The sequence below is a fragment of the Leopardus geoffroyi genome, chromosome C1, assembly GCF_018350155.1.
Source record: "Leopardus geoffroyi isolate Oge1 chromosome C1, O.geoffroyi_Oge1_pat1.0, whole genome shotgun sequence".
Classification (NCBI taxonomy): Eukaryota; Metazoa; Chordata; class Mammalia; order Carnivora; family Felidae; genus Leopardus; species Leopardus geoffroyi.
The window spans coordinates 31478407-31504008 of NC_059328.1; the positions used below are offsets into that span (position 1 = coordinate 31478407).

Here is a 25602-nt window from a genome sequence, read left to right on the forward strand (position 1 = left end):
TCATGATCTCACGGTTCGTGGGTTCAAGCCCCGCGTTGGGCTCGGTGCTGACAGCTCAGAGCCTGGAGTCTGCTTTGGATTCTGTGTCTCCCTCTCTCTTTTGCCCTTCTCCTGCTCGTGCTCTCTCTCTGTCTCTCAACAATAAATAAATGTTAAAAAAAAATTTTTTTTAAACCCTGTGTGCTCTTAAGGCATCTTTTCTCATGATAATGCCCTGAAGAGAAAGTCCAATATCATTTTTTGTTTCTATACCATTGCTGAGCACACACTGGATATTTAACGAACATTTCATTAATTTACTGTCGTAAAGTCAGGCACTGTGGGATGCTTCTTATTCTTTCAGTGAGGCTTTTTTTACGTTTCCTGAGGAGGATTCAAAGAAAGCAAAAAAACCCATTACCATTTGCCAAGGTGTGAAAATTGTAGTTGAGAGGCAAAACAGCCATATCAGATATTTTAAAATTTTATGAGTGTGGAAGATTTGTTGGATGTACAATAACATTGCAGTTTTTTTCTAACTAATTGTCAGAATGAGTGGTTTCGGGCAGCAGTGGGACTGTCCTGGAAGTTCAGAGAAAATGGAGCTTAAAGTTAAAGTATGCAAAGATGAAAGGAGTCATTTTTTGAGATTATGGAACAATGGCTCCTCCCTAAAGAATATGTAAGTACTAAATAGGGTGAGAGGTGATGAGGTAGAGCAAGTTAAGATGGGAAAGGAACATGAGCAAAATATTGTAATTATTTAGAGTCTAGAATTCTTGGAACAGAAGGTATTTGTTCAGGACCCGAAAAATGTGTGCTTAGATACCATGAATGAATTCATTATAATGTATAGTTTTGTTCACCAGGCTGATTGCCCTGGATAGTTCAGTTGGTTACTATTAGTTGAGGGAACCCAGGACGCTGCTTCCCATTAGTTGAAGCAGCGAGGAAAGAAGACAGGAACTGCACTCTGCATAAAGAAATGTGTACCAAAGGGGTGCCTGGGTGGCTTAGTCGGTTGAGTGTCCGACTTCAGCTCAGGTCATGATCTCTCTGCTGGTGAGTTCGAGCCCCACATCGGGCTCTGTGCTGACAGCTCGGAGCCCGGAGCCTGCTTCGGATTCTGTCTCCCTCTCTCTCTGCCCCTCCCACACTCACACTCTGTCTCTCTCTGTCTCTCAAAAATGAATAAATGTTAAGAAAATTTAAAAAAAAATGTGTACCGGTGGCTATAGCCCACTGCTTGGAGCAGCTCCACAGAGAAGAAGGCATGAGGTTAGAAGCTGGGGTGTTGTACTAACACTCCACAAGGAGAGAAATTCAGGAGGGGGGATATAACCCCTTCTCCCTCTTTTTTTAAGTTTATTTATTTAAGCAGTTTCTACACACAATATGAGGCTCAAACTCATGACCCCGAGATCAAGAGCCATGTGCTCCTCCAACTGAGCCAGTCAGGCACCCTCCCCCCTTTTTTAGTGGAGAGATCAACTGGAGATTTGTAGTGTCTTGGGGATAGGAATGAAAAAATGTAACTTCAGGATAAAGTGACTTCAGCTTTCTAAGGACTAGGTTGTTGGGTAGATTGAAAGAAAATGTAAAAACTGTACTTATCAAATACAGATACAACAAATAGTTGTCATATATAGAAACCCAACCAGAATGAAAGCAATAGCAAGCAGACAGAATCTATGCCTGGGCTTCCAAGGACACAGGAGAATGAATCCCAGCTGTTGTAGATTGGTGCCCTCTGCAGACATGTCTCACCTGTGATTTGGATGGAGTTAGAGGACTGGAGATGTAAGAATGTTCTTGAAGGTAACTGCCATTGTGCCAGGTGATTAAGAGGAGAAAGAGATATGAATGAGGGAAACGGGGAGCTGTCCTACCAGGGTAATCTAGGACCGGGGTGGTGGGGACTCTGATTCTGATCTGCTGCCTCCAGATCTGGTTTTTCCTCTGATATTTTCCCTTAACTCCAGAGTCTCTTGTTCCTCTAGTCACTCATCCATTGGTAGATCCCTGCAATAGGTCTCCATTCTGTGAGATAACCATGCATCAATGTTGAGCAACTTTTTGACTTCCTTTGTGCCCTACTCACTGTAACTTGTGCCTATTTAACTGTCTTTCCGTAGGTCACAAGATAAGCCATCTGTTCTCATTATTGTCATTCATCTGCTCCCATTTCCTCTTCAGCAGTTTTATTCTTAAAGCTCAAGAGCAAGGCAAATACAGGATTTATTTCAGAATTAGATACTAGATTTGAAATCATGTTTCTTTCAATAACTGTTGATGGAAAAAATTAACGAGGCATGTCTTATTGTACTCCTTTTTAGAAGCTGATTGGCTACTTGTTGATGAATCAGAGAAGAACCAAGAAAGCAAAGACAATTTTTTGAATTCAGTTTTGTTCACCTTCAATAAAATTCTGACTATGGAGAGACTCCATGGTTATAACATGAGCACAAGCCTTCATCCTACAAGAAAAAAACCATATGAATGTAAATCATATGGGAAGAGTGTGCAGTCTACTTTAGATTTACTTAATTATAATACATACTATACTGGAGAAAACTCTTATGAATGCACTCAATGTGGGAAAACCTTCAAAAAGAAGTTTCATTTCATTAGACATGAAAAAAATCATACAAGAAAAAAGCCCTTTGAATGCAACGACTGTGGGAAAGCCTATAGCAGGAAGTCTCACCTTACATCTCATCAGAAAATCCATAATGGAGAGGGAGCCTTTGTGTGCAGTGATTGTGGGAAAGCATTTATGTACAGAGCACAACTGGTGGTCCACCAGAGACTTCACACTGGAGAGAAGCCTTATGAATGCCATCAGTGTGGGAAGTCATTCACTTGGAACTCTTCCTTTACCCAACATGTGAAATCTCATACACTCGAAAACTCGTTTGAATGTAAAGAATGTGGGAAAACCTTCAGGTATAGCTCATCCCTTTATAAACATTCTAGATTTCATACAGGAGAGAAACCCTACCGATGTATCGTATGTGGCAAAGCCTTTGGTAACACATCTGTGCTTGTTACGCATCAAAGAATTCATACAGGAGAGAAACCATATGGGTGTATTGAATGTGGCAAAGCGTTCATCAAGAAGTCACATCTCCTTAGACATCAGATAACTCATACAGGAGAAAAGCCCTATCAATGTAACAAATGTGGGAAAGCTTTTTCCCAGAAGTCAAATCTTATTGTACATCAGAAAACTCATACATAATATTCATGCTGTGAATATGACAAAGCCTTAAATATTAGATAAATCTTATTAAATCGAAAATTCATGGTGAAGAGAAATCCACCAATTTGGATTTGGCAAAGTAGATTCCCATAAAAAAATAATGCCAGTCATGTTCCGAAAGTGATAATAAAGTGTTAAAAAGGTCACAGAAAACATTGATTTATAAATAATAGAGCATGGAGCTTAAAAAGTAGCATAAAATAATGAAGGAATTAGTGAAAACTACATTTACCGTCTCTGATTTTTATTTTTATAACAAATTATCAAATATGCAAGTGTGAGTATAAAATGTTTACGTATTAAATTATATCTGTTAAGAGTGAAGCACATACCATTTTTTCTTCCAATCCTAAAAACCTGCAAGTGAAAAAATGGTTTAATACGAAGTATGAATTTCAGTAATATTTTCATCCATTTGCTGGCACTTTTAATGGGCAAGGCAGTGTTACTGAATCTCAGTCTCCTCTTTAATTATAAAACTTGTTAAAAAGATGTTTTCCTGTGTATGTAAGCAGCAAAACAAACAATATACCAATTGAGAGGGAAAAGCCTTTGTATTCTGTATTACGGTAAGCATTCAGTTGAAAATAAGTTTGTAAATAAAACATTTGCCCTTCACACATTCCTGTTCTTTTTCACTGGTGTATCTACAGAAGGTGTAAGCACAGCTCAAGTAATGTTTAACTGAGGTACATCTGTATTTGATTTTAATAGACCAGGGTGTCCTGATACTTTGCAACTTTGGGGGAGTGAGTTTTTGTGTCTGTTTTTGTTTTCTTGTAAGAAATTGAGACAGGCTTAGCTCTTAGGGGTGCCTGGAGTTGTCCTTGTGACAGCATAGGCGACGTTAAGTTGCAGAGAGCGTGTCCCTCCTTAGCAACTTCACTTTGGAATGTGATATTAGGTAAGTTATGCATAGTCCCTTAAAAGGATGAACCACCCATTATTTAAGCTGGAGTTTTTAATTGCTGTCCACAGTATTCCTTGATAATGTCAAAAAACCTTTATGCCTTTTCCTGAGTAGTGACAAAACAACCTGAACCTAAATTTGGAAATCAAGCCTTTTCAAGTTTAAGCTGAGTTATAACTGTTGCATTGTTTTTCTTTCATTAGCCATTTTTTGAAGAGTAACATTGAGTAATGATTGTGAGAGATAGTGCTTTTTTGAACAAGCACACAAGAACTTACGGAACTAAGTTAAATCTTGTCTACTGACAAGAATTCTTCGCTTGTCCAAACTTTTATCAGTCGCATGCACCTTCTCCTAGGCCTTCTCTTCTGTGCACTTCCTTGTAAAATGGTTTTAGCAAGAATCTCATGGAGTCAGTTTAACCAGAACTCCGTACCCTTGGTATTTGATCAGATTCCTCATCCTCTACCATCCATCATCTGGCCTGTCTTCAGCAACAGTCGCGTTTGTTAGGTCGATTTAGCCAGAATCCTCCTTACCTCTGATTTTCCACCCATTGATTCCCACCTTGCTCCTTTGCTATAAATTCCCACTTGCCCATGCTGTATTCAGAGTTAAGACCAATCTCTCTACCCAATTGAAATCTCAATACAGTGGTCCTTATACCTATTGCAATGGTCCTGTCTTGCCATCTTTAACAAGTGACCTTGAATATCTTCTTTCTTTTTTTAATTTTTATTTTTTCGAGAAAGCGCAAGTGGGGGAGGGGCAGACAGAGACGGTGACACAATCCAAAGCAGGCTCCAGGCTCCGAACTGTCAGCACAGAGCCCGATGCGGGGCTCAAACTCACGAACCGCAAGATCATGACCTGAGCTGAAGTCGGACCCTCAACCGACTGAGCCACCCAGATGCCCCGAATATCTTCTTTCTTTCATACTCCCCAAGTGTTTCAGGAGGCTACAGGCTGGTTTTACTCTCGTAGTTCCAAAAATTTCTGGAACCCCTTTCTTTTGGAATTGTCTTTCAGAATCAGTTTGATAGCCATGCAGGAAATTCTTTAGGTATTTATAGTCACAGGACTTGCCTTTTTTTCAGTTCAACGTTTTTCTCACTTCCTACATGAGATTCTCATTTTGTCCTACTTAGTTTTACCATTCCCATCCTGTCTCTCCCTTTCCCAAGCCCATATCTCTCATCTGAGAAACTCCAAACTACTTAAAGCTAGTAGTAGGAAGAGAGGCGGTAGGGGGCTCTACTGTTGCCAGCATGATGTGAGGCCCCTTGAAAGAGCAGCTGTGTGGGTCAACGTGGCAAGAAGTGTGCGGTGATCTGCTCTGGGGATAAGGGAATAAAACAAGGGAGTTTTAATTGTAATATGTCAGGAAGCATGTAATCTGGGGTTCATAAATTATTTTGCTCCCTTCTGTAAGTGGAAGTAGGAATGCACTGGTAGAAAAAAATATTTCCAGTACTGGACAGATATAAACTGCCTCCTAGACAGCTTTTGCCACTGACCTCATTGTAAGGCTGTACAAAATTTTGGCAAGAAGAAAAACAGAACTATGCTTGGACTCATCTAAACATCTTGGATTCCCAGAACTCCCTAGTCTATTTGTGCTCTGTGGCTGAGACAGCCACGCACAATTTAGGTGAGAAATCCCTTGATTTTTACCACCTCTTTACAGTTCGTCATACCTTGAGATTTTCTGGGGGTTTGTTGTTTGTTTGTTTTACTCTATAAAAGATAATTCAAAATGCCTTTTCTCTCTTTTATTTATACATAGATGGTGTATTGGCATTTTCCCCCCAATGAAACTGTTCATTTTTCTGATTATATATGGTAATTTTTAAGAATCAAATATGAAAAATGTAATGAGAAAACAAAAAATGGAAAGGGAAATCTCAGTTTAGGAGTCCTCATGTTCTAGAAAAAAGGAGAACATTTAGGCCTTCTAAGATGTAAAAAATTAAGAGTAGAAAAGCATAGAAATCGAATATGTAACTTACAAATCTGAAGAGAGGAATAATGAGAACTTAATATATCCAACAGAGATCAGGGAAAGTGAAAAGTGCAGAAAAACTCTACACTTTATTCATATTTCACTACTTTCCCCACAAATGTCATTTTTCTGTTCTACGATCCAATCCAAGATACCACATTGTATTTAAACCAACAATGTTCTTTTTAACAAATTTTTTTTTTTTCCAGTCCAGGATCCAAACCAGGATTACCATTGCATTTCTTTTTTCCTTTTCTTTCTTTTCTTTTTTTCTTTCTTCTTTCTTTCTTTTTCTTTCTTTCTTTCTTTCTTTCTTTCTTTCTCTCTCTCTCTCTCTCTCTCTCTCTCTCTCACAAAGAGCATATGGATTTATGTATTTATTTAATTTATTTCTTTAGTGGCATAACTTTATTTTTATTTTTTTTAATATAATTTATTGTCAAGTTAGCTAACACACAGAGTATACAGTGTGCTCTTAGCTTCGGGAGTAGATTCCCATGATTCATCACTTATATATAACACTCAGTCCTTATCCCAACAAGTGCCCTCCTCAATGGTAATCACCATTTTCACCTCCCGGCCCCACCGTCAACCCTCAGTTTGTTCTCTGTATTTAAGAGTCTTGTGATTTGACTCCCTCTCAGTTTTTTTTCTCTCAGACTATTTCTTTTCTTTCCCTTCCCCCATGGTCTTCTATTAAGTTTCTCAAATTCCACGTATTAGTGAGAACATAGATCTTTCTCTGACTGACTGATTTCACTTAGCATAATACCCTTCAGTTCCATCCACATTGTTGCAAATGTCAAGATTTCATTTTTGTTCATTGCCAAGTAGTATTCCATTGTATATATATACCACATCATCTTGATCCATTCTTCAGTTGATGGACATCTGGGCTCTTTCCATACTTTGGCTATTGTTGATAGCCCTGCTATAAACACTGGGGCTATGAATCAGCACTCCTGTATCCTTTGGATACATTCCTAGTAGTGTATTCCTAGTAGTGTTACTGCTGGGTCATAGGGTGGTTCTATTTTTAATTTTTTGAGGAGCCTCCACACTGTTTTTCAGAGTGGCTGCACCAGTTTGCATTCCCACCAACAGTGCAAGAGGGTTCCCCTTTCTCCACATCCTTGCCAACATCTATTATTGCCTGAGTTGTTCATTTTAGCCACTCTGACCGGTGCAGTGGTATCTCAATACGGTTTTGATTTGTATTTCCTTGATGATGAGTGATGTTGAACATCTTTTCATGTGTCTGTTAGCCATCTGGATGTTCTTCTTTTGAAAAGTGTCTATTCATGTCTCCTGCCCATTTCTTCATTGGATTATTTGTTTCTCAGGTGTTGAGTTTGATAAGTTCTTTATAGATTTTGGATTATAACCCTTTATCCAATACGTCATTTGCAAATATCGTCTCCCATTCCGTTGGTTGCCTTTTAGTTTCATTGTTTCCCTTGCTGTGCAGAAGCTTTTTATCTTGATGAATTCCCAATAGTTCATTTTTGCTTTTATTTCCCTTGCCTCTGGAGACGCGTTGAGTAAGAAGTTGCTGCAGCTGAGGTCAGAGGTTGTTGACTGTTTTCCCCTATAGGATTTTGATGGTTTCCTGTCTCACATTTAGGTCTTTCATCTATTTTGAGTTTATTTTTGTGTCTGGTATAAGAAAGTGGTCCAGGGGCGCCTGGGTGGCGCAGTCGGTTAAGCGTCCGACTTCAGCCAGGTCACGATCTCGCGGTCCGTGAGTTCGAGCCCCGCGTCGGGCTCTGGGCTGATGGCTCAGAGCCTGGAGCCTGTTTCTGATTCTGTGTCTCCCTCTCTCTCTGCCCCTCCCCCATTCATGCTCTGTCTCTCTCTGTCCCAAAAATAAATAAATAAACGTTGAAAACAAAATTAAAAAAAAAAAAAAAAGTGGTCCAGTTTCATTCTTTTGCATGTTGCTGTCCAGTTTTCCCAGCGCCATTTGCTAAAGAGACTGTCTTTTTTCCATTGGATACTCTTTCCTGCTATGAAAGATTAGTTGGCCATACATTTTTTGGTCCAATTCTGAGTTCTCTATTCTGTTCGATTGGTCTATGTGTCTGTTTCTGTGCCAATACCATACTGTCTTGATGATTACGGCTTTGTTGTACAGGCTAAAGTCCGGGATTGTGATGCCTCCAACTTTGATTTTCTTTTTCAACATTACTTTGGCTATTCAGGGTCTTTTCCCACTGCATTTCTTTAGATTCCCTTAATCTGAAATAATTCCTCATCCTTTCAACATCTTTCATGACTTTGTTATTTTTGGAAAGTACAAGCCAGTTATTTTGTTGAATGTCCCTCGTGTTTAGTTGGTCTGATGTTTTCTCATAATTAGATTCAAGGAATGCATTTTTGGCAAGTATATCACATAAGTGATATTCTCAACATTTCAGGACAGGAGGCACAATGTTGACTTGTTTCATTACTGGTAATTTTAACTTTGATCACTTGGTTAAGGTGGCATCTACCAGGTTTCTTCATTGCAAAATTACCATTTTTTTTCCTTTGTAATTAAGTAATTTGTAGGAGAAATATCCTGTTTTTCATCAAAAATTTATTAGTATCAAATAAAATACAACAAGTGCTCCATGAGGGCTGGTATTTTCATCTGTTTTGTTCATTAGTACACACCTAAATCAATGCCTGGTACATAACATGAGCTTGATCAACATGTTTTTGTTGAATGAATATTAGATATATGCTTACAATAAGGCCTGATAGTATACACATATTTTATTTTATGTTTATTTATTTTATTTTTGAGAGAGTATGAATGGGGGAGGGGCACACACACACAGAGAGAGAGAGAGAGAGAGAGAGAGACAGGGAGAGGGAGAATCTCAAGCAGGCTCCGTGATGTCAGTGTGCAGTCTCACTCAGGGCTCAACCTCATGAACAGTGAGATCATGACCTGAGCCAAAGTTGAAGGCTTAACGGACTGAGCCACCCAGGTGCCTCGACACATTTTATTTTAAAGGGTGGGGGCAGAGGATTGAGGTAAAAAGATCTGCAAAAAACAAAAAACAAACATAAAAAACCATGTAAAAGAGAAAGTGTCTCAAACCCACTCTGGTCAAAAGGGTTTTGTTTTTGTTTTGCACACTGTAATTCATGGGGAAAATTATCATTCTGGTACAATTCTGGGAGAAACTATCATTCCTAATAAGAAATTTTAAAATGGCTTTCATTGATTAAGACTTGGTCTAGAAACTAGTCATTTCCCCACCTTGATTCCTGAGAGATACACTCTCCTTTTTGTAGCTAGCCAAAAATGATTAGGTAATCCTTCTCTTTTCCTTTTATAAAGTCTTTTCCCTGAGTGAAACTTGAAATTGGACTCCTGCCAATGTTACTTTACAGCAAGACCGTAATAAAAAAGACTGAAACTTACTCATAATTAGGCTGTCTGAACTAAAGAACCTTTTTAGCAGGGCTCTAATACATTAAACAGTTAATATTTAAAAATTATTTAAAATAAAAACATATTTATGTTATTCCTGTGTTGCTAAAATAAGTTTGTTTTTAAAAAGAAAATGAGGGGCGCCTGGGTGGCGCAGTCGGTTAAGCGTCCGACTTCAGCCAGGTCATGATCTCGCGGTCCGTGAGTTCGAGCCCCGCGTCAGGCTCTGGGCTGATGGCTCAGAGCCTGGAGCCTGTTTCCGATTCTGTGTCTCCCTCTCTCTCTGCCCCTCCCCCGTTCATGCTCTGTCTCTCTCTGTCCCAAAAATAAATAAACGTTGGAAAAAAAAAAATTTAAAAAAAAAAAAAAAAAAAAAAGAAAATGAAAGAAGAAATCACATTTGGCCATGATACATTTTCCTTTCAATAAATTACGGTTTCCTATTTGCCATGTCGATATGCTATATATTTTCCATATGTCATCTCTATATAAATAACTCAAAATTACATACACGTTTCTCTTCAATATAACCAGAGCGCTCCATGAAGCTCAAGTGCCACCAAACTAGAAATTTCCACCAGACGAAGGGGAAACCCCTAAGGCTTTGCCGACATAAATTCCACGAGCCTTATGGGAAATGTAGTCTCAGGTGGCTTTGCCGGGAAGACCCTGCGAAATCTCGGCGCGTTGTTATTCCGCGCACGCGCAGGAGGGCCCTCCGGAAGTGGCCTATGTTCCTCGGCGTGCTTGGGTCCTGAGCTGCTAGTGATCGTGAAGGGCTGCAGGGACAGTTGAAGGGCAAAGACCGGCGTGTTGGTTCATGCAAAGGAAATAAAAACTGTAGGTAACCCCGCTGCACGGTAGCATGTGACTCAGAAAGCCGAGGAAGGACGAGGCTCCCGCTGCCCTGGGGTGGAGCCCAGGTCTGGCTGGGGTGCGGCGGATCTGTTTGCGTCGCCGTGTTGTAGGTGCTGTGCACTGCGTAGGGAGCCCACTCCTGGGCGTTGAACTGCCCCTCACCTTATTCTAGGAGCCTTTTGACTCTCAAACTGCAGTGAACCCCCTCAAGGTGGCGGAGACGAGAGCCAGCATATCGAAAGCCAAACACTGTTAAACACTTTTCAAAGTGCATTTATTTATCGTGGTTACTCAGCGTTGTTAAGTGTCCTCGTCATTTCACAGAGAGATGTGGAGTTACCTGCTTCAAAGCACACAGCTAGTAGTAAGTGGAGGAGATGGTGTTCAAACCCAGAGCAGTTTTACCTGAAATTTCATTCCTTTTTGCAGCATAGTACTCTGAAACAATAAAGTTAGTTTGTATTCTTTCAGAGGAGTGAATGTTAAGTGAATTTCGACCTGTGATCATTGTTTTTTGTTTGTTTGTTTTTGAGAGAACCCTTAGTGTCTCTGCAGGAGGCCTGTAATTGAACCTGTGGGTCCTTTTTGCATGTACCTGCCTGTTTCAGTTTCCAGCAGCCCTGGTTAAAATCTACACAAGGCCGGGGCCCCTGGGTGGCTCAGTCGGTTAAGCGTCCGACGTCAGCTCAGGTCATGATCTCGCGGTCCGTGAGTTCAAGCCCCGCGTCGGGCTCTGGGCTGATGGCTCAGAGCCTGGAGCCTGCTTCCGATTCTGTGTCTCCCTCTCTCTCTGCCCCTCCCCCATTCATGCTCTGTCTCTGTCTGTCTCAAAAATAAATACAATATTAAAAAAAAAAAATCTACACAAGGCCAACCTAGGGCCACAGATGACTGTGAGTTTACAGTCTTGGGGCCCAGAGTGAAGGTTCCAGTTGCTTCTCTGTCCTCCAGCCCATCTTTTCTAGAAGAAGGAAAGAAGAAAGAGATTAACCCTGGGAAGACTCTCCTGACCTGTGACTTTTTATCCCATTTCAGGAGAGACAGGAATCATCTTTCATTCCACCTATCTGGTGAGAGTAGAGCTTGACTCATGGCATTACAAGTGAGTGCCTTCAGAGGTGTTGTCCTAAGTGTTTGAGGAGAGAGCTGAGAATTACAGAAAAATGGAGAGTTGGGTGTATGTGGTCAGGCTCCACAGGAGAAGGAAACTCACAGGAGGAAATTGAGGGTATGATCAAGGGAAGGAAGAATCAAGAACTGCTACAGAAGAAATTGTTTCTTTCCTAAACACCTCTTCTCCCCTCCCCATCTGCCTGACCCAGCCTGTCCTTCTTTCTCTCCTTCTCTCTCCCTCTCTGGGCTCTCACAAACACACATTAGCACCAGTGCATCCCTTTCATTTCCTATTGGTCCATCGGTTCTTTCAAGGCTGGTTCCATACTGTTGGAGTTGTTACATTTGCCTTTTGGTGTACTGATTCCCTCTGTCCCCTTGCCTAAATGCAGAAAGAGTTTACAGAGTAATCACAGACTGGTAGCGCCAGAAGATTTTTTAGGCAACTTCTAGTTCTGCTTCCTCATTTTAAGGAGGAATGAAACTAGCCCGGAGATCGCAATTGAGTGCCTGGAACTGAACAGCTTGTTAGTGGCTAAGTCAGGTGCCAGTCCAGTCTCTGATTCCCAGATCATTGACTTTTTCCTGGCCCACAGTTCATTTGGGCCAAAGTTGCTTAACAAGTTTCTTTTGAAAATGCGTAGCAAGGAGAGAACCATCACTAAAAGCGGTTCATCCATTAATGCATTCAGCAAACATTTGCTAAGTATCTGATGTGAGCCAAACACCGTTCTGTTGCTTGGTGAGCAAAACAGAGTCCACGCTGAGCAAAACAGAGTCTCTTTTCGTGGAAGGAAATAAGCAAAAACCAAATAACCTGTCACCTGGTGGCAAGTGGTATGAGGAAAAGGAGTAAGGGTGTATGGCCTGATGGTGACAGTGAGAGAAGCTGTTTTATATGAGGGGGTCAAGAAAAGCTTCACTGCTAAGTGACGTGTAGGCAGGGACCTAAAAGAATTTAGAGACTGAGGGATGCCTAAGTGGCTCAGTCGGTTAAGCATCTGACTTCGGCCCAGGTCATGATCTCGCAGTTCAAGCATCTGACTTTGGCTCCGGTCATGATCTCGTAGTTCACAAGTTCGAGCCCAGCATCGAGCTCTGTGCTGACAGCTCAGAGCCTGGAGCCTGCTTCGGATTCTGTGTCTCCCTCTCTCTCTGCCCCTCCCCCACTCATACTCTGTCTCTCAAAACAACACACTACAGTAAACATTAAAAAATAAATAATTTGGGGCGCCTGGGTGGCTCAGTCGGTTAAGCGGCCGACTTTGGCTCAGGTCATGATCTCGTGGTCCGTGAGTTCGAGCCCCATGTCGGGCTCTGTGCTGACAGCTCAGAGCCTGGAGCCTGTTTCAGATTCTGTGTCTCCCTCTCTCTGACCCTCCCCCGTTCATGCTCTGTCTCTCTCTCTCTCAAAAATAAATAAACGTTAAAAAAAATTTTTTTAAAAACATTAAAAAAATAATAATTTAAGAATTTAGAGAGTGAGCTGTGCAGTATCCGAGTTTTTCCAGGGAAAGAACAGTCCAAGTAGAAGAAATGTACAGAGATCGTGAGTAATCAACCTTGGTATTTTGGAGGAACAGCAAGAAAACGTAAAGTCTGATAGGATGAGCTGTCAGAGAGTGATTGAAAGATTAAAGTAAAAGAGATTAGGGGCACCTGGATGGCTCAATTGGTTGAGCATCTGACTCTTGATTTCTGCTCAGGTCATGATCCCAGGGTTGTGGATCGAGCCCTGTGTCGGGCTCCACGCTGAGTGTGGAGCCTGCTTAAGATTCTCTCTCTGCCCCTCTCCCAGGCTTGCTCACTCACTCTCTCTCTAAAATAAAAAATTAAGTAATTTTTTAAAAGTAGATGAGATTAGAAGAGGTGGAACCAAAATGGTGTAGGGACTTATAGACCTTGGCTTAAAGTTTATATGTATATTTGTAAATTGTATATGTATATCTATTTCTTATGTGTATGTGTATATATGTATGTGTATCTGAAAAAGTAATGCTTCATAAAAAATTTAGAAAGTACAAGTATAAAAGTGATGATCCTGCTGTCTTTACAACCATAAATAATAATTATTTACATTTTGATATAGGACCGCCAAGATTGTGTGTCTCTGTGTGCATATTTAAAAAAAAAACACACAGGGAAGGATTATATTACGTACTTTAATGTACTTTTTTCACCTACAAATATAAATGGAACCTCTTTCCATAACAATATCTTTCTATAGCATTTTTAGAAAAATCAACACCATATTAACGGACATTTAAGCTGTTGTCAGTGTTTTCATATTGTAAGCAATGATGTGAAAACATTACTTTTTATCTCTCCTTGCCTTTTTTATTTTTAAAAATAATTACAATTTTATTGAGTGCTTACCATGTGCCATATATCGTTCTTAATGCTTTACATGTATTAACTTAGTTAATCGTCATAAAAATCCTATGACGTGTACTATTATTACCAGCATTTTGCAGATAAGAGAAGTGAGATACAGAGTGGTTAAGGTAACTCTATCAGGGTCACACTGCTAGTAAGAGGAGTAGCTGAATTTGAACCCAGGCTGCCTGGCTCCAGAGCCCAAACTTTAATCTTTGTATCCGTCCGTTTTTATTTCTTTAGGATAAATTTCTGGGTGAAAAGAAATCCTTAGATAAGAAATTAACAATAAGTTGTAATATATCAATGGGAAGAAATGTATACATCTACCCAAGAGAGCACATCCTTGTCCAACTTTCCTACGATCATAGCAGAATTAAAAGTGGACAAGTTGGTGGGGCGCCTGAGTGGCTCAGTCGGTTAAGCGTCCGACTTCGGCTCAGGTCATGGTCTCACGGCTCGTGAGTTTGAGCCCCGCGTCGGGCTCTGGGCTGACAACTCAGAGCCTGGAGCCTGCTTCGGATTCTGTGTCTCCCTCTGTCTGCCCCTCCACTGCTTGCACTCTGTCTCTCGCATTGTCTCAAAAATAAATAAACATTAAAAAATTAAAAAAAAAAAAAAGTGGACAAGTTGGTGCTTCCAGAATGCGGACTTGTGTTACTTGTTTGAATAGTCATTCATTTCATTCATCAGTAGCCTATTCTAGCAGGCATATGAGTGCTGTACTTATTTTTAGGCTGGAAAAGCAGAGAAATCCCCCTAGTCTTGTTTTCATAGATCTGCGTCCTTTCCCATGAGCACCAGAAAAATGACCAATTTCTAGGCAAGACACTTATCCATCTGTCCACCTGTTCGTCCATTTATTCATTCAAATTTCACTTTGTTTCCTAGTGAATTTGCAGTGACTTACAAGAATCCATATACTGCAATGGGAAAGTATAAACATATAAGAAACAGGAAAAATATAGATAGAAATTTGAATTGAACACACACTTAGAAAGCTGATATGAAGGTGATAGGGTCTGCACACTGTAATGTTGAATGCAAATGTGTGATTCATCTTGGTCAGTCAGAAAAAACGGAGCCAATCAATGAATTATTGGCCTTGTCCTAGAGAATAAGGCATAACAATTCCATAGATAAGGTTTGCCTCGCATGTACTATGAAAAAAAATTTGAAAAGTGTTTATTATGTAGGAGATTTGTTATAAATGCGGTAGGGGTTTTCATATCACCATTTTTGGTGTCCTTTTTATCTAAACATACGTGAGGCCAAGGCCATGCTCAGTGAACTTAATATTTTCTCTCTCTTTTTCCTTCTCTTCCTCTGTACCTCCCCATTATATATGAATGTATATATATGTGTGTGTGTGTATACATGTGTGTATATGTGTATGTAGTGGGGCAATTTGAATATGATTTTGTTCTCTCACAAATTTTAATTCTGAGTCTAGTACATAGTAGTTTTTAGTTACCCTGTATAACTTATTGCAGACTGAGAACAATGAACATAATCAGAGCAATTGCTCTGAATCCCCTCCACTTCCCCCAGCGGTACTCACTACAGGTTAAAGACGAATGTGCCGTTACAGGGATCGGTGACATTCCAGGATGTGGCTGTGGACTTCACCCCAGAAGAGTGGCAGCTGCTGGACTGTGATCAGAGAACCTTGTATTGGGATGTGATGCTGGAGAACTTTAGAAACCTCACCGCAGTGGGTAAGGACAGTGGGTGGTAACTAACTCTTCACTGTAACTGAGCATGTACTCATAGTGCCCTTCCTGTGGGACTTGTGGACATTCTAAAGCATTACGGAGTTTGGCCCTGAATGTCAGTGGTCACAGACTCTTTTTTTTTTAATTTTTTTTTTTAATGTTTATTTATTTTTGAGACAGAGAGAGACAGGGCATGAATGGGGGAGGGGCAGAGAGAGAGGGAGACACAGAATCGGAAGCAGGCTCCAGGCTCTGAGCCATCAGCCCAGAGCCTGACGCGGGGCTCGAACTCACGCACTGTGAGATCGTGACCTGAGCTGAAGTCGGACGCTCAACCGACTGAGCCACCCAGGCGCCCCACAGACTCTTGATCCCCTTTGAGATGAAGCATAAACAGAGGATGTGTGTTTATGCTTCCACCTCCCTCCTCTCCTCTCTGCCCGGGCTCCTACGCTGCCTGTTTTATGTAGGTCCTTGCTTTGTTCTCTTAATTCCCCAAATCCTCATTCTTCTTCCTTCCTAAACGTGATCACAGATATTTTCTGTGTGTCTGGCTCTTCCGGTGTAGTCAGATTGTGTGGTTTTCAGAAACAAGGAATGAGGTAAGAGTCTAGAGTGTTGCACTAATAATACTCCGTCTTGATGGAAGGGAATCAAATCTCAGAAATAGTGAAGAACCATCTTCTCCCCATTTCCCTAACATTATTATTATCAGCGGACTTAGCCTTGTAGGGATTTGAGCTTGGCAGTGATTTTGTTACATTGGACAAGGTTACATTGACTTCATGGTAACCATCAGAATTGACCTTGACCTCAAAATATATAAAGGCAAATGTTGCTATAAACTAGAAGCCTTGTGTTTCAGGTCCCCAAAGTTAATAGAAATCGTAAGTGTGGAAACCAAAATGGAAACTTTGAGTTGAGGGGTGTGGTGTCATGGGCAAAGCAGGGTTCTGAAGAGTGTTATATCTAGGAAATTGAAAGAGGTTGTAAAAAGCAGTTAATTTTCAGGACAAAGTCATGAAAAGTGGTAGAAATAGCTGATGATAGACGCAAACAAAAATTTATGGCTGGTCTCTCAAATGTTCCTCTGGGCCCCTCCTTGTGTTCCTGGGTATATGCAGGCTTTGGGGGCTGAATCCTAGCTGGAAGTGGAGTTGGACAGTTTTATACGCAGAGGCCTCAGCCGTGATTTGGATGATTTGAGAGGATATAGGAGTGTGCTTACGGATAAAAGGGAGTTAATGGTTTCATAGTCATTTGGTGGTTGTGTGCAGGGGAAGGAGAAAGAGAGTTGTATGAAGGAAATTAGGAAGATCCTAACAGGATAATCTTGTTTCTTTTTAATTTAATGTTTATTTATTATTGACAGAGAGAAAGAGAGAGCATGGGGGAGGGGCAAAGAGGGAGACACAGAATCCAAAACAGGCTCCAGGCTCTGAGCTGTCAGCATAAGAGCCAGACACAGGGTTCAAACTCACGAACTGCGAGATCATGACCTGAGCTGAAGTCAGTCGCTTAACCGACTGAGTCACCCAGGGGCCCCCAGGATAATCTAGTTTTTAGATGTTGTTGGCCTTGACTCTTATTAAGCTTCTCCAAACCAATCCACATCTTCTCATTTCCCCATGATACTTTTATGTCTTGCTCCTCTGATTACCCTTTCATTTCTCTGACATGGCTCTTCTGTTGTCAGAGCTTAAAACTTTGTGTCCTTGTTAAGAGTGCTTTCTAGCATCCTTTGTCATCGTAACTTTACCTTGTTCCTGTTTCACATCTTCCACAGGTTGGAAAGTCTTGTTTATAGATAGAAAAAGCTATTTGTCATTATTGTTTTCCACAAGACCCCATTTCAGCAATTTTTTCTTAAAGCCCAGGGGCAGGGCAAATACAAATTTCTTGTGTTTTGGTGTCCAGAATGGGGAAGTAGACTCGAAGAGAGATTTGTGTGTGTGTGGTAAAAAAACACAGAATAGGAGATCTACCCTCTGGACAGATTTTTATGTGTACAGTACAATTTTGTTAACTGTTCGCACATCGTTGAACAGCAGATCTCTAGAGCCTTTTCATCTTGCGTGACTGAAACTTTGTACCTCCTGAATGACAAGTCCCCATCTCTCCACCCCTCCCAGCCCCTGGCAACCACCATTCTACCTTCTATATCTACGTGTTTGACTATTTTAAATTCCTCATATGAGTGGAATCTTGCAGTATTTATCCTTCTGTGACTGGTTTATTTCACTTGGCCTAATGCCCTCAGGGTTCATCCATGTTGTAGCTTATGATACAATTTCCTTCTTTTTTTAAATAGTATGTATGTAGATACTACATTTTCTTTATCTCTTTACCTTTAAAAAATTTTTTTTTTAAGTCTATTCATTTTTGAGAGAGAGAGACAGAGCGCGAGACAGGGAGGGACAGAGAGAGAAGGAGACACAGAATGTGAAGCAGGCTCCAGGCTCTGAGCTGTCAGCACAGAGTCTGACGCGGGGCTCGAACCCACAAACTATGAGATAGATCATCACCTGAGCCGAAGTCAGCCACTTAACCTACTGAGCCACCCAGGGGCCCCATATCCCTTTACCTTTTATTTTTTTTATTTTTATTTAAAAAAAAAATTTTTTTTTTTTCAACGTTTATTTATTTTTGGGACAGAGAGAGACAGAGCATGAACGGGGGAGGGGCAGAGAGAGAGGGAGACACAGAATCGGAAACAGGCTCCAGGCTCTGAGCCATCAGCCCAGATGTTTTGATAAATGTCCGGAAGTGGGATTTCTGGATCATATGTTGGTTCCCTTTTTGGTATTTTGAGGAAACTCCATAGTGTTTCCCACAGTGGTTGTACCATTTTACATTCCCACAAACAGTGCACAAGGTCCCATTATCTCCATGTGTTTGTGCCAATACTGGTTATTTTCTGTTGTTGTTATTGTTGTTGTTTGTAATAGACATCCTAACAGATGCGAGGTGTTCTCTTATTGTGGTTTTGACTTGCATTTCCCTGATGATTAATGATGTTGGGCATCTTTTCATGTACTTGTTGACCATTTATTTGTATGTCTCCTTTGGAGACAGGTCTATTAACGTCCTTTGCCCATTTTTTGCTATTGAGTTGTGGGGGTTCCTTACAGATTTGAGATATTAACCTCTTACCTGGCAAGTGTTTTTTAAACATTTTTTTTCTCCCATTCTGTAGGTTGCCTTTTCACTTTGTTCGTTGTCTCCTTTGCTGCACAGAAGCCTTTGAATTTGATGTGGTTCTAGTTGTCTGTTTGCTTTTGTTGCCAATGCTTTTAGAGTCATTCAACAACTCTTGCCAAGACCAACCTTACAAAGCTTTCCCCCTGTGTTTTCTTCTAGGAGTTTTATAGTTTCAGGTCTCGCATTTAAGTCTCTGATACATTTTGAGTTGATTTTTGTGTGTGGTGTAAGATTAGGGTCCAATTTCACTCTTTTACATGTGGATATCTGGTTTCCCTAGCACTCTTTGTTGAAGAGACCATCCTTTCCCCATTGTGTAGTCTTGGCTCCCTTGTTGAAGACCATATATGCATGCGTTTGTTTCTGGGCTCTCTCTTCTGTTCCATTGGTCTAGGTGCCTGTCTCTATGCCAGTACTATACTATTTGGATTACTATAATTTTGAAATATGGTTTCAAGTCAGGAAGTATGAAGTCTCCTGATTTGTTCTCTTTCTCAAGAATGTTTTAACGATTTGAGTCCTTTGTGGTTGCATATGAATTCTAGAATTGTTTTTTTCTATTTCTGCAAAAAATACCCCTGGAATTGTATTGAATCTGTAGATCGCTTTGGGAAGTATGGACATTTTTAACAATATTAAGTCTTCTAGTCTGTGAAGTCAGTTTACTTGTCTTTAGTTTCAGCAGTATTTTGTAGTTGTCCATATACAAGTCTTTCACTTCCTTGGTTAAGTTTATTCCTAATTAATTCTTTCTGATGCTATTATAGGATTGTTTTATCAATTTCCTCTTTGGATTATTTGTTTTAGTGTATGGAAACACAACTGATTTTTGTATATTGACTTTGCATCCTGCAACTTTGCCAAATTTGTGTATTAGTTCTAAATAGGTTTGTGTGTATGTGTGTGTGTGTGTGTGTGTGTGTGTGTGTGTGTGTGTTCTTTAGGGTTTTCTACATATAAGATCATGTCATCTGTGAACAGAGATACTTTATGCCTCCCTTTCCAGTTTGGGTGCCTTTATTTCTTTTTCTTACCTAATTGGTCTAGCTATTAGGTAAGAAATAGGCATCCTTGTTGATATTATAGACTTTAAAATTTTTCTTTTCCTAACATGAGATTGGAAAGAGTAACTGGGAATGTTTAATTTTATACCTTTTTAGAAGTTACCTGCTTACTTGATGATGCACTAGAGAGACAGGAGGGAAGCAAAGACAATTTTTTGAATCAAGATATGTTCACCTTTAAGAAAACACTGACCATGAAGAGAGTCCAAAATCGTAACCTGAGTATAAAATTTATTTCTTCAAGACAAACACAACATAAATGTGAGTCAGATGGAAAGAGTCTGCAACCTAATTCACACTGGCTTAGTTATAATAAAAGTTATACCAGAGAAAATTCTTATGAATACAAGGACTGTGGAAAAGCCTTCAAAAACAAGTTTTGTCTTATTAGACATGAGAAAAAAGCACAGAAGGAAAAAAAGCTTTGGCTGCACTGAATGTGGGAAAGCCTTCCAAAAGAGGGCTCATCTTGTTACACATGAAAAAAAGCATACAAGAGAAAAAAACCCTTTGAATTCAATGACTGTGGGAAAGCCTTTAACAGTAAGGGACACCTTATAGCCCATCAAAAAATTCATAGTGGGGAGAGATCCTTTGTGTGCAGTGATTGTGGGAAAGCATTTGTGCATGAAGCACAACTGGTGGTCCCCCAGAGACTTCACACTAGAGAGAAGCCTTATGAATGCCATCCGTGCGGGAAGTTGTTTACTCACAACTCCTCCTTTACCCAACATGTGAAATCTCATGCACTCGAGAACTCGTTTGAATGTAAGGAATGCGGGAAAACCTTTGAGTACAGTTTATCCCTTTATAAACATTCTAGATTTCATATAGGAGAGAAATCCTACAGATGTAGAGAATGTGGCAAAGCCTCAGTGCTTGTCATGCATCAGAGGATTCATACAGGCGAGAGACCCCACGGGTGTACGAACTGTGGAAAAGCCCTCATCAAGAAGTCACATCTCCTTAAACATTGCTTAACTCCTACAGCAGAGCAACAAAACAAATGTAGTGCATGTGGGAGATGTTTTAACCGGAAGACACATCTCACTGTCCATCAAAGAACTCATAAACACATGGAAGCTTTGTGAATGTGGGAGAACGTGCAGTTAGCCTTTTAATAAAGCAGCAAAGAATTAATAATGAGAAAATAAAACACCAATTGGATGAATGTGGAAAAGCATGTTCTGAAATTCATATTCTGTAAGTGGTACTGCTAATTTTATTGAGAAGATTACAGAAGATTTTGAGTTTACAAGTTGAGAATTTTACTGCATAGCATAAAACTGAAGAAGTTGTAAACAATTTAAAAATCAAGGCATCAAGCTGACTATAATTACATACATGTATTGCCCCAATTTATGATTTTTATACAAGTTATACAAGTGCATTGCTTAAGAAATTTGTATAACCATAGGTTTGAAATATGTGCTATGCACATTACACGAAATTATAACTGTTATGACGATGGTTGCACAGCATTGTGATTGTACTTAATGCGATGAATTACTTAAAATGGTTAAAATAGTACATTTTATGGTGTGTATATTTTATTGCAAGAAAAAACATATAAATAAAACTTAAAACCAAAACTATGTCTGGTAAAATGTCTGGTAAACACCGTCATTGTCTCTTCAAATCTAAAATCACCATATGCAGAATTGCTAATTAGAAGTGAAATCAGTGCCTTATTATGTAGAATGAAGTTCAGTACTATGAATTTTATCTCTGACCATTTCTTGGCACCTGTGAATAGTCGTGGAGGTTTTTACTGAGCCTTCTGGAGCCTCCTTTTAAATAATAGGAGTCAGGGACAGTGATGAAATCTTGTACTGCCTCTGCTGAGCTGAAGACATTGGGTAATATGTTTTCTTGTCTCTGCAGAACACCAAAGCGTGTGTGTATGTGTGTATTTAATCCTGATTAACTGGATACTGAAGAAAGAAATCAGCTGTGTTTTGTAATACCCTAAGCACTTAGTACGGGAAGAGAGGCATTTCTTCAGGTAAACAGTCATGTAAATAAAAGCCATCCTATTTAACTGGCACGGCTACCTTAGTAGGACAGAACCTAGCTCAAGCAGCATGTAACTGGGGTACTTTGGAAAAATTAGGCATCGTGATACTTTGCAGAAACTTCTGGAAGAAAATTATTACTTTTTTGTTGTGGAAATTGATTCAGAGGTCTCTCAGGCCTGTTTGGAAGTTTCTAGGTGACTAGCACAGGTGTCAAATCCAGCTCTTTGAAAAGCTTTTCTGCTTTCTTGAGCTGCTTACCAGCTCTTGTATAATTTGACATTAGGCACAGTTTGTGTTTTCCTTTTAGAAACACGTGAACCAACAGTGATTTAAGTGGAAATTTTTTATTTCAGTTTAAGTGTTACTTGATAATGTAAAAAAGTCTTTAAGCCTTTCAGTGGTTGTGAGGCTTAGGTACAGACAGCATTGAACTTGAACCTAAATTCACCAAATCAGGTTTTCTCTTGCAAGCAAAGTTGTTGGATTAAATGTGTGAACTTGGAATTGTTTTAATGTCACGAGCATTTTTGCAGGGTGATGATGGGTGAAGACTTACTATACCTGAGTGATTTTCTGAATATCCATCAGATCTAAAGTTAAGCCATGTCTCACAAAGTTTCCAATACTAAATACTTAATACTTAATACTAATACTAAAGCTGAAGTCGGATTCTTAACTGACTGAGCCACCCAGATGTACCTCATTAGAAAAAAAAAAGACATATATAAAATACAGGGGTGCCTGGGTGGCTCAGTCGGTTGGGTGTCCGACTTTGGCTCAGGTCATAATCTCACAGCTCATGAGTTCGAGCCCTGCATTGGGCTCTGTGCTGACAGCTCAGAGCCTGGAGCCTGCTTCGGATTCTGTGTCTCCCTCTCTCTTTGCCCCTCCCCTGTTCACACTCTGTGCCTCTCTCTCTCTCTCAAAAATAGACGTTTAAAAAAAAAAAAAAACATATACAAAAAAAATTATTTAATAAAATACCACCTGGAATCTCATTTTTCTGAGAAAACCTTCATTAACATCAGGCCACTGGGGGGAATAGAATGCAAGAGGCACTGGTGAACAAACAAATTGTAAACATGTTGCTAAATCTGAATTTGTGTCGGGTCTGAGTAATTTAAATAAGGATTAATTTGGGAGAGGGCTAGAAATAAGGTGAAGTGAATATTATACATAATAACATTAGAAAAATGGGAGGAATCAGGGTTAAAGTCTTTTAAAGTCCGTATTCTGGGATAGATATTAAATTCATACCTTACTGAAGATGCATGACAAAAACTGAAGGCTACCCACTAAAAGAAACAGACTATGTCACAAGTCACTAGGGAGAGGAAAGGGAATAAAGAGAACTATAAATGCAGTAGAACACAGGAAAGGAAAACTAAAGCAACAAAGGAAAGGCACAGTGAATAGAAGGCAGAACTCAGGGATGTGTCCAAGTATATCACTAATCACAAGAAAGGCAAATGGATTGAATCACTTATCCTGAGGAATAATAAAGTCTGTTATATTTTAGGGTTACTTTTTTAACGTGTCAGAAACACTTTAAAACTTATGTTGCAAAAGGGAGATAGTTAGGTGCTCTCCAAAAAATAACAACTAACTAACTAAATAAATAAATAAATCTACCCTATGACCCAGAAATAGCACTGCTAGGAATTTACCCAAGGGATACTGGACTGCTGATGCATAGGGGCACTTGTACCCCAATGTTTATAGCAGCACTTTCAAAAATAGCTAAACTATGGAAAAAGCCTAAATGTCCATCAACTGATGAATGGATAAAGAAATTGTGGTTTATATACACAATGGAGTACTACTTTGCAATGAGAAAGAATGAAACATGACCTTTTGTAGTAATGTGGATGGAACTGGAGAGTGTTGTGCTAAGTGAAATAAGTCATACGGAGAAAGACAGATACCATATGTTTTCACTCTTATGTGGATCCTGAGAAACTTAACAGAAGACCATGGGGGAGGGAAAGAAAAAAAAAAAGTTAGAGAGGGAGGGAGCCAAACCATAAGAGACTCTTAAAAACTGAGAATAAACTGAGGGTTGATGGGGGGTGGGAGGGAGGGGAAGGTGGGTGATGGGCATTGAGGAGGGCACCTGTTGGGAGGAGCACTGGGTGTTGTATGGAAACAAATTTGACAATAAATTTCATATTTAAAAAAGAGCAAAAAAAAAAATTAACTCAAAAAAAAAAAAAAAAAAGGCAACAAAAAACCCCAATCAATCAATCAATCAAGCTGATACCTTTTTGGAGAAAAGGAAGAAAGAAGGTAAATTGGTGATGTGATTGATTTATTTCATGAACTCATACTATCTCTTGTAACACGAAATGTTTTCTTCAAATAATGTTTTTCAATTCTAGAAATTAGTTATAGCTAATAAAGCAGTAAGCACGTTTAATTAGTTTAACAGTTATCTTTATGTTGGGCAGAGAAAGGATTAATGTAGTCTGATTTTTGAGCTAGGCCCTTCACACAGCAGCAGTACAAATGTCTTTAAGGTAGGAATTACTGTTTTCTTTGCATCAGGTTCTCCATCTTTTCTGCATTAAAAAAATTTTTTTTAATGTTTATTTATTTTTGAGAGAGAGACAGAGCGTGAGCAGGGGAGTGGGAGGGGTAGAGAGAGAGGGAGACACAGAATCTGAAGCAGGCTCCAGGCTCTGAGCTGTCAGCACAGAGCCCAATGCAGGGCTTGAATTCACACACTGTGAGATCATGACCTGAGCCGAAGTCGGTTGTTTAACCGACTGAGTCGCCCAGGTGCCCCAGTTTGTTCCATTTTAATCAAGAGGGAGAAGGAGATACTTTTTGTTCCTCCATCTTTTGTCTTAGCAAAAGAAAGGCCTGAAAATCCATACTTTTCCAAAGCAGAGACTATCAGATTGTTTTTTAAAATCCAAATATAAGCTGCATACAAGATTGAAACCAAATCATTCAGAAAGGATAGAAAATAAAGGAATGGTACAAGATCCACTCAGCAAATAATAGAAAGCTGATCTATCAATAATTGCTATAGATCAGGGGTTGCTAAACTTTTCCTGTAAAGGGCTAGATATTAATTATCTTGGGCTTTGTGGGCAATTCAGTCTGTTACAACTACTCTGTTGCTGTAGCCTGAAAGCAGCTGAAGACGTGTACACAAATGAGTGTGACTGTATTCTAATAAAACTATTTCCAAAAACAGGCATAAAACCAGATCTGATGTAGATTGCTGACCCCTGTTCTCTTGTATACTGATAATACAGCAGTGAGCAAAAAAGGCAAGATACCAGCATGCGACCCAACAGTAAACAAATAAATGATCATCTTAGGTAACGATAAGCAAAACACTTTAAAACCTGTAAGGAGATTGAAGATGATAGGAAACTAATTTGGAGTGACTAAGGAAGTCCTCTGAGAAGAAGGAACCTTTAAACAGAGACCTGAATGCAATGAAGGAAGGAGCCTTGGAAAGATCCTGCAAGGGTCCTGAGGCAAGAGTGAGTCTAGCCTGTTGCAAATCAGCAAGTTCAGTGTGGCTGGAGGAAAGATGTGGAGATGAGTTCTGTGCATTAGATAGGTGCCAGACTATGTGAGATTTCACTCTAAATGTGATGGGAAGGTTTTGAAGATTTCGAGAAGAGTGGTATAGTCTGATTTACTTTGGAAAACTTTTCCCTGGC

The 25602-nt window shown here is 39.8% G+C and overlaps 2 protein-coding genes across 4 annotated transcripts in view; both read left to right on the forward strand.

Moving 5' to 3' along the window:
* ZNF684 (zinc finger protein 684) overlaps positions 1-3863 on the forward strand; it is a 29503-nt gene extending 25640 nt beyond the window's left edge. For all 3 annotated transcript variants that reach the window (XM_045476826.1, XM_045476827.1, XM_045476828.1), the window contains exon 5: positions 2316-3863. In XM_045476826.1, the coding sequence (XP_045332782.1) occupies positions 2316-3220 (905 nt within the window). In that variant the 3' untranslated portion in view covers positions 3221-3863. The remainder of the gene's footprint in view (positions 1-2315) is intronic.
* A 10126-nt stretch (positions 3864-13989) lies between these two features.
* Positions 13990-21050, forward strand: LOC123596783 (zinc finger protein 684-like). The gene is made up of 3 exons (XM_045475094.1): positions 13990-14052; positions 15516-15642; positions 20385-21050. The coding sequence occupies exons 1-3, from the start codon at positions 13990-13992 to the stop codon at positions 20993-20995; spliced, it is 801 nt and encodes a 266-aa protein (XP_045331050.1). The 3' UTR covers positions 20996-21050.
* Positions 21051-25602: the final 4552 nt, after the last annotated feature.